Below are 8,758 nucleotides of genomic sequence, written 5' to 3' on the forward strand. Positions count from 1 at the left end.
CTGGGGGTCCGCTCCTCCCGCCTGGGGAACCCACCTCGAGCCCCGCGGGGTGGTGTGGGAGCATCGCCGCGGGGTGAATTCGCGAGTGAGCAGAGCTGTGCTGGGAGCGAAGCTCACCGCCCCCTATCCCGGCTGCTGTCCCTCTGCCATCCGCCATCCCGCTCTGCTGCGAGACAAAGCGTGAGCAGGATTGGGGCTGGGGCTGCTCCCCCATCCCAGCGCCAGGGCACTGTGCTCAGGGGCCGGCACTGCTCTGAGGTTCAGCGCTGCTTCTGCAGATGTGGCAGTGCTCGGAGACGAGAACGGCACGAGGGCTCCTCGCCTGCTTTGCAGCAGCGCCGTCACCACTGGGACCAGTGAGGGCGCGTGTTGGAACAAAGATGCTCCGCAGCGCTGCGCGTTGTGTCGGCAGCGCAGGGGTTAACGCCGCTTTCCCTCTCTTTCCATGGCGAACTCGGTGGTGTGGTCGGGGATAACCTCATTAGCCGCTGCGCTGCAGCAGCGATGCCCCTGGGACAGAGCAGACCTATAAAATGGAGCTGCGCGCTGCGGGGAGTGCGGGGAAATGGTCGCTGTGTGGCGAGGAGCGGGGCAGTGCCCTCCGGTGTGGGGCTGGGAGTGTTGGGGCACGGCGGTGGGATACAGGCTGGGCCCATCGCGGTGGGGGGAGAGGGGACTGCTAACAGAGCTGTGTCTGTGATGAAGCCGTTGCCACCGGACCTGGACTGGAATGTTCCAAGGGTGTGGGGCAATGTGAGGCACTGGGATCCCCTCCCTTTGGAGGGGCTGTGGGGCTCCGCCACCACCCTGTGCCCGGGCATTGTTTGCTCTTTGTGCCTTTTTTGTGCCATGGGCCCCATTCTGGTGGCCACCTCCCCGTGCTGCAGGAGAAGATGGGTTCCTTATGGCTGAGCATTCATTCGCTCTGCTGATCGACAGCCTGCGGTCTGGCTGAGCAGCCCCAATTGTTCCCAGCGCGCCCGGACAAAGAAATGCCTCGAGAGATGGCACGGCTCGGGGATGGAGGACATGCTAGGAATATTTCTGCTGCCTCACATGCCACCAGCCTTTCCTCCTGCTGCAAGAATGGGCGGCAGGGCTCCAGGTTCACGCATCCCCACGCCTGGAGCAGAGCTGCAGCGTGGCTGTTCCCATGCAGGCTGTCCCCATGGCCCCACTCCGGCCACCACAGCCTCCCCGCAGAGACGGGGCCGGTGCTGGCTGCCCCGGGCAGGCTGTGGGGTCAGCACCATAATGCAGTGTTTGTTTCGGGCCGTAGAGGTCACGGAGGCCCCACTGTGCGTAGCTGGGCTCTGGCCTCAGCTGCGAGGAATTTGCTGATCTGTGGGTTTGGGGCACCTGAACTTGTTCTTGTGATTGCTGCAGATTGATGTGGAACCGAGGCTGTGTTCCCTGCCTGCCCCCAGTCCCTGTGCTCACCATGCTGGTGCTGCAGTGCAGAGCTGTGCTGGGGGGCACTTGGCTGCTGGCTCCAGCTCTGCCATCCCCCCCTCCCCCGAGCCCCGTCTGCAGGAGCAGGGACATGGGACGTGTCCGCATGGAGCAGTCCCCAGACAGCCCCCTCCTGCCCAGATCTCCTGATGGCTGCCGCAGTGGGAGCTGCCTGTAGCAGGAATGCAGTGGTGCTGCAGATGGGAACGGCAGGGCACTGGGATAATGGAGGCGATATGAGGTGCACGGGCAGGGAGCAGAAATGGAGCCACGCACAGCACAGTGCCTGCATCACAAGGCAGGTCCCGTGCCTTTAAACCCTGGGTGCTGAACCAGGGCTGGAGCTGGTGCACCATCATCCCATAGCTCCTCCCAGGGAGGTCTGCTGGGCCCCACAGCCTTCCCTCCTGCAGCAAACACTTTCTAGGAAAAGCTCTTGGCATTCCTCCATAGCTGTTTGTGTGTTCTGGTTGCTCCTGGTCCGATTCCAGCTCCAGGGAGACCTGGAGTGCAGAAGGGATGAGCGTGGTGGGAGAGGTCACCCTGCCAGGCAGGCAGATGTGAGTGGCTCTGCGCAGAGCAGAGCTGGCCATCTCCAGGGACTGCTGATCACAGCAGCACTGAAGCTGTGCTGGGGGCGATGGGCCATGGGGGAGCAGCCCCCACATCCCAAACTGTCACTGGCCCTCAGGGGATGCTTGTAGGATGCTTGGGGCCTTGGGATGGCCTCATAGCCGTGGGGTGGTGCGGTCCTTGACAGTCTCTGGGTGGGAGGAAATGGGCCGAGAGAGCCCCAGGGGAGGCAGAGGACAGCAGCAGCGTGGTTAGCTTCACCCCACACCGCGAGGGGCCCCGTTTCCCCCACTCCTGCTGTCCCACAGAGATTAGGTCTCGCAGGCGGCCGCAGTGGCAGCACCGGCACTGCAGGAGACCCAGAGCTACCAGGAAACCCAGGCAGAACCAGGCTGCTGCGGGACTGCCCACAGCCCTGCGCCCCTGCACTCACCTTCCCGGCCCCTCGCAGGATGAGGCCACACCGCGTCTCCCAGCCTATGCCAGGATGTCCCTCCCCTGGGCCCGGCTCCATCGCACACAGCCAAACGCAGGGATGAACGGCTCCTGGGGCTGTGGGTCACCGTGACCCCCACGCTCTACAGTGGGGACCGTGGAGCAGTGCAGAGGTGACCCCCACGCTTGGGGTCAGCGTGCTGCGGTGTGCGTCAGCCCCGCAGAGCTAAATCTGAAACAGGAGATGGGGATCCTGACCCGGTCTGAGCATCTTCCAGCGGCTCTTTGCCACAATGGGATGGGCTGAGCGGTGCGGCAGCGGCGCCGGGGGGGTGAGGGGAAAAGGGAGGAATGGCCGACAGAAAATATAAAGTAAAAAAATTCCTTTTGTCTGCAGAAAGCACTCCGGGGCTTTTCCTGCCACCCAAAAGGGAGATGGAATATTTTGCAGGGCTTATGTTAAAGGATTTCATTTTTTTTTTTATTACCTTCGTCATGTGACAAAGCTTAAAATGCTTGTGAATGGCCTGATATGTCAGAAAATAAATATGCAAACACTGTCCCCAGGCTTGCCAGCAGGATTCCTTGTGCTGTGTTCCAAGCACGTGATTCAGCCTATCCTCACCATAGGCTCCAGTCGCTCATGCAGGATTGCATGAAATGCAACACGGAAAAGTGCCAGATCTTCTGCAAGCTGAAAAGGCCAACGTGAAAGAGGGGAGGTTGAGATGGGATTTAAGGAAGGTTTTACAGTGAGGGCGGGGGCACAGAGATGAGGTGAGTGCCTGTATAGTAACTGTTGAGTCACGGCCTGAGCCACTGATTGAGCACCTGGGGAAAGGACCTGGTCAGCCCTGGAGCACAGGTGAAGGCAGTTCAGCTGTGAGACAGGAAGGGATGGAGCCTGGCTGCACCTTTCTCAGACCTCATTTAAGGGCTGACTGCCTCTGGGGAAGGATCTCTTTCTGGAGATTCCTCCCTTGTGGAGCTTTCCCCTGTGAACCTGAAATCTTCTGATATGGGTAAGCAATCTTTTTCCCTTTCCTTACAGCACCTTTTCTATTGAGCCGATCCTCCTATCGTACTGATCTGCCCAATTGCTACAGTGCCCCATCCCTGCAGGCACTCAGGTCAGGCTGGGGGCTCTGAGCACTGTGAGGAGTTGGACCAGGTGGCCTTTAAGGGGCCCTTCCAACTCAAACCTTTCCGTGGTGATTCTATGATATTTTCCACTGTGTGGAAATGTCAGATGTGACTGGGAAGGATGCAATCAGTCCATTTCTTGACACAAGAAGAATGAGAGGCTCAAAGTGGATGTGAAGTGGTTCAGCAGGCTAGATGCTCTCCTTGCATCCCATCCGTTTCTGCTCTGTTCTGCCTAGTATGAAAGTGATTCTTTGCTCTGTTTCTTTCTCAAAAAATCAAATTCTGATACAAATGGAGAAGGATGGGAATGGCTTTATTTCTTTGTTATTTTAGTACAAGTATCCACATCTGACAACTTCTCATAATAGTATTAAAAAAGAGACAGGTGGACTTGTAATGTCTTGAAAACAGTTGCCCAAGTTTTGGCTTTTGCAGGACTTCTGACACAGCTGTTTGTTGCACAGCCTCATCTTCCCTTACCAGCTGGAACAGAGCAGATCTGTAGCTCCACAAGGAGAAATTAAACACCCTGTATAGACAACAGGTCAGGTCCTTGTACTTTCAGCTGAAACTTTCCAGTGTGGTTTTGGCCCTTTCCATTTCATGCAGGAAACTGTAGAACTGGGGCAATGTTAACTCTGAAGGGAAAAAAAATGAAAATAGAGGTATAGAACCTTAGATGTCAGGTTACAATGAACACTGGAAAAGCCATTCTGGTGCACTGCAGAGCAACCCACGTTCACCTAAGCTAGGTTTACTTTCTTCCTTTGCCATGCTGCTCTGTTTCCCAGTGCTCCATGAAATATCTGCACTTACTTTTGCAAAGCTGTGAGGACTGCCCAACAGTCAGTGTTCCCAAATACTTCCCAGAGTGACTGCATCAAGGAGAGGCCAGAGCAGGAGCATCTCCCAGCAATGCTCTCACAGTGACCCCTGCTGGGTCTGCCCCCAAAGCTCCCCCACCTCCCCAAACACACAAAAGCTCTGAGCTACAGCTCAGATTTCATGCTCTCCAATGCTTGCTGCTTTTCCAGAATGGTTAACTCACCTACATATACATTTTCCATTTGGCTCCCTTTTTTAATCACCAGCTTCAGCTAGGGGGAAGAAAAAGCAGAGATATATCAGTGCAGAAGCCTGTATTTCAAGCACCGTGAATAGACAGGAATCTGCTCTGAGTTTTAGTGCAAACTGCTGCACAGAACACACGTCTCTGACAGGCTTTTCAAGAAGTGTCACTGCAGGAATAGATAAGGGAGGATCTCTGGGAAGTCCTTAAAAACGATGGCCTTCCCCCTCCCTCCCTGAGACAGCACAACCTGTGCTAAGATTGAGCTTTTTGAACAGCTTCTCAGAGTGGGCTGCACTTTTGTGATGCGGCTCTTCTGAAGAGTAGCAAATAGCAGCATGCCTGCTATCTGCTGGCACTCAGAACACTGGAGCAGATGTGCCACTGCAGAGCCAGCTCCTACCAGGTCCACCTTTCCTCTGCTTCCTCTCACAGCCAGTTCCCCCCACAGACCTGGCCGTGGCTTGTTCCCTAACTGCACTGTGATTCTCCCATGCAGGACATTTACCTGTAAGAAGATACTTCCTACTTTTTCAAGTTCACTGCTCCCAGCAGTAACTGTGATTCAGAGAGAGCAGAAGGGAAATAAAGTTAGCTAAGCTGTGAAACAAAACATTCTACAGCCAAAAGGTGCTGTTGGGTTTCCCAACCCTTTCGGTTTAAGTTTTAGCTCTGTTACCACCAAACTTCCACTCCATGTCTATCAGCTGGTTAATCATCAGTGTCTGACCAACAGCCAGGCGTGTCAGGGTGGGGACATTCAGCTTCCACTGCAAGAGCAAAACACACCATCAGTTCAGAGAGGCTCTATGTGTGGTACCTGTAATTTCAACATGAATCAGAAAACAGCAGCCCAAGTGTGTGTGTGTGTGTGTGTGTGTGTGATGGGACAAACTAATGCAGCCAGGAGGGCTTTCAAGGGTGAGTCCTGCAAGGAATTCCATCTGCCCTGTCACTTCTGGAACTCACTGGTTTTGTTTGAACATTGGTTCTGTGTAACAATATCTGCACAAGAAGTCGTGTTCGTGTAAGTGCGTGACCCCGGGGCTCAAAGCATGCAAAGCAGAAAAACAATCAGATGGAAGCCACACAGCTGCAGGAATCACTAAGCCCACAGGCTAGAGGCCATAGCAAAGCACAGCACCATTACACAAGTGTTTCTTATCTGTTGAGAATTTTCAGTTCAAAATTCAGAGCTGGTTTTGAAGAAAGCAGCTGATGCATCTGCGTGGGGTTCTGTGAGTCCCCACTCACAGACTGACCTTTTGTTAGTTTAGGAACAAGCAAGGAGGTATTCGTACCTGCTCTGCAAAATAACTGGCTTTCTCTTCACTGAGGCCTGTGGGAGAAACCACACGAGGTTACTATAGGTGATAAATATTAATTAGCTTTTATTTAGTGAAGTCACGTGACCTACCTAGAGCAACAAAATCTGCTCTGACTTGTTCGGAAGACAGATTTCTCTTCAGGGCACCTGAATAAACAGTGCAAGGGAAAAAAAATCAGCTTCTGCTGAGTGCAACCAGTCCTTACTGAGGCAAACAAACGCAGGGATGGAGACCTTGCCATAGAAAGACTGTTCTTGGACTGTGTTTTGAAACAAACCACAGCTTGCCAATAGGAAATACAGTTGTGTCTGCTGGTATCTTTGCAGATGCCCAGTGCTTTAAAAGTCAGTCCTATGGAAGTTCCTGAGAGAGAGAGGGAGAGATTTCATTGCAGGTAACCATGGTAACGGCAGCAGCAGTTGTGTTTTGAAGTTGCTGCTTTCTCTCCTATAGAAGCTCTGCTTGTTAAAGGGGAACTGTTAAGGCTGGCAGGCTACTAATTTGACCTACCTGCTGTGTTTTGGATTATGGGTGTGAACGTGTGCATATAACACTTTCCCCTGCTGTGTCTGCCTCCTTTGTTCCGGAGAGCAGGCAGCACATGGAAGTTTACAAGGATTCTGTTCTCTGAAGCCAGGAGCAGGAATTGTGAATATTCAAAGAGACTGGCAGCCCCACGTGGCTCTCTGTGTAGCACGGAGGCAAAGTTATCTGCTGCGTTCTGCTCTGGTGCAGCACGTGGCATCCCAGAGCTACTGAGAAGGTGTAAGAGGACTGGAAGCGGTGCACGCAAATAGGAACTGTGAGGCTGAGTGCACCCAGTGCACAAACAGGAAGGGAGAAAATGCTGATACTGCACTAAATACCTCCAAGACAGTTGTAGGGAAGGAAACTATTCAGTGCTTCTCTGGGACAGAAGAAATGGCTCGAAATAGCAGAATGAAAGTTTAACCCAAATGCAGGAAGCCGCTGTGCGTGGCCTCACTGCTGTGACGAACACTGTGGGAAATGGGGGACAGCAGGGTATTTATAAGCAACCACTGATAACAAGGATCAACATGGCATGAATGTGCGTGCAGGGAGGATGTCTGATGCAGCGTTACATCCAACAGCAGCCAAAACATCAGAGCAATCTCATACAGTGCAGTCTGAGCAGGGCATGCAAAGGGAATTCTCCCACTCCTCTCCTCCAGTGTTTATGAATGAAAAGTCACTGGAGGCTTATGTGTTTTTCTAAAACAAGACTACAAGGACAGACATCACGTGTACACGGCCCGGAACTATGCCTGCTGGTTCCCAGTCCACTCCAGAGGGATGTGAATGCAGCCCTCAAATGGTGCTTTGTTCTTGTAGGAGTCACAGTGCTGGGTTACGGATGGAAATGCAAAGACAGGGTGCCAGCATAAGACTGTGCTGGTCTAGTGCAAGTGGATTACAGGTATGGGTTGAACCAAGCTCTGTTACCATCACAAAGTGTTGTGCTTGCACTTAATAAGCAGGTGAGTGAGTGTAGCCAGGCCTGCAAAACGTGTATGCAGGCAGGGTGTAAAGAAGACAAAGCCTGAGTCGCTCAGCAGGGATGCTGCAGCAAGAGAGCAATTTCTGAATTTTTGATTCTTAAATGCTAAGCTATTTATGAGCTTCTATTGGCATCATTGTGCAAATCAACTGCACGCAGTTCTGAAGATATGGGGCCTTTAGCAGCATGCATGAATGGATGCAGCAGTTTGGCCTCAGGGCAGCGTGTGCATATGTACCACTTACCATTGGGTACCAGAAGAATACTTTTGACAATGTTTTTCAGGGGGCCCAAGCTGATTTTATTCATGGTTGCAAAGTCTGAGAGCTGAGTCAGAAACCTTTCTACCTGCTCGAGAGAAAGAGCAACAACACAATCTTATCTCTGCATGCTTCTCACCTGAGAGCTGCATTCGTGTTCTGTGCAGCCTTACCTCCTTGGGTTCTGTCAGAAAGCCAAAGAGCACTTCAGTCAGTGCTGAGAATTGCTGTGAAGAAACAGGATGGTGTTAGGAGTGAAGCATCAGCATGCTTTGTTCCTCAGCATCTCGCTTCATTCTTCAGCATCTTGTTTCCCCCCTCACCACACAGTTTGGGAGTGATGTCCTGCCCTGACACAGCTCTACCTGTCTCCTTGTGCTGGTGCTGGAGTTTGAGCTCCCAGTCATAGAATCACAAGGTTGGCAAGCACCTACACGACCATCCAGTCCAACCGTCCTCCCATCACCACTGCTACCACAAGCACTAAACCAGATCTCGTAGCTCCTCAACCAGGCGCCACTTGAACACTGCCAGGAACGGTGACTCCACCACCTCCCCGTGCAGCCATTCCAGTGCCTGACCACTGAGAGAAAAAGTTCTTCCTTGTGTCTAACCTAAACCTGCTCTGGTACAACTTGTGGCCATAAACGCTGAGGTGTTCCCCCAGCCCTCGCCATGACAAGATGCCTACGAGCAGCATTTGCACATGGACTCTTTTCAAAGACACCCGAGGGGTTTGTGCATCCAGCACCACGCAGGGCTTTTGTGTTTCGCGGCCGTTCCGTCCCGTGCGATCCAAACAACAGCTAACAGGAGAGGACGCAAACATCCAGAGCGCCTCGGGAGACAGAAGCGCGGCTTCAAGGCCTCGCCGTCACCCCCGGGCCCAGCTGTGGGCAGATCCCACCGCCTCCCAGCACCGCCGCCACCGGCGCGGCCCGCAGCCCCGCACAGCCTTCGCACCACAGCCCGGGGC

The 8,758-nt window shown here is 53.4% G+C and overlaps 1 protein-coding gene across 1 annotated transcript; it reads right to left on the bottom strand.

The window, feature by feature from the left end:
- Positions 1–3,900: 3,900 nt before the first annotated feature.
- On the bottom strand, positions 3,901–8,060 carry COMMD7 (COMM domain containing 7). The gene is made up of 8 exons (XM_010722670.2): positions 7,956–8,060; positions 7,768–7,870; positions 6,093–6,149; positions 5,977–6,014; positions 5,355–5,445; positions 5,184–5,233; positions 4,655–4,703; positions 3,901–4,244 (listed from the first exon to the last, which is right to left on the bottom strand). Exons 2-8 carry the CDS (start codon positions 7,829–7,831, stop codon positions 4,168–4,170), a joined length of 426 nt encoding a protein of 141 aa, XP_010720972.2. The 5' UTR covers positions 7,832–7,870; positions 7,956–8,060; the 3' UTR covers positions 3,901–4,167.
- Between the last annotated feature and the right edge of the window lie 698 nt (positions 8,061–8,758).

Source organism: Meleagris gallopavo, chromosome 22, assembly GCF_000146605.3.
Source record: "Meleagris gallopavo isolate NT-WF06-2002-E0010 breed Aviagen turkey brand Nicholas breeding stock chromosome 22, Turkey_5.1, whole genome shotgun sequence".
In the NCBI taxonomy this organism is placed as follows: Eukaryota; Metazoa; Chordata; class Aves; order Galliformes; family Phasianidae; genus Meleagris; species Meleagris gallopavo.

Bases quoted from the DNA above. Each gene is read 5' to 3' on its own strand.
- COMMD7 (XM_010722670.2), bottom strand. From the start codon at position 7,831: ATGAATAAAATCAGCTTGGGCCCCCTGAAAAACATTGTCAAAAGTATT. The intron at 5,446-5,976 runs GTACGAATACCT...TTGCTCTTGCAG, and splicing joins CCAGTTATTTTGCAGAGCAG to TGGAAGCTGAATGTCCCCAC. The intron at 5,234-5,354 runs GTAACAGAGCTA...TCTGAATCACAG, and splicing joins CATGGAGTGGAAGTTTGGTG to TTACTGCTGGGAGCAGTGAA.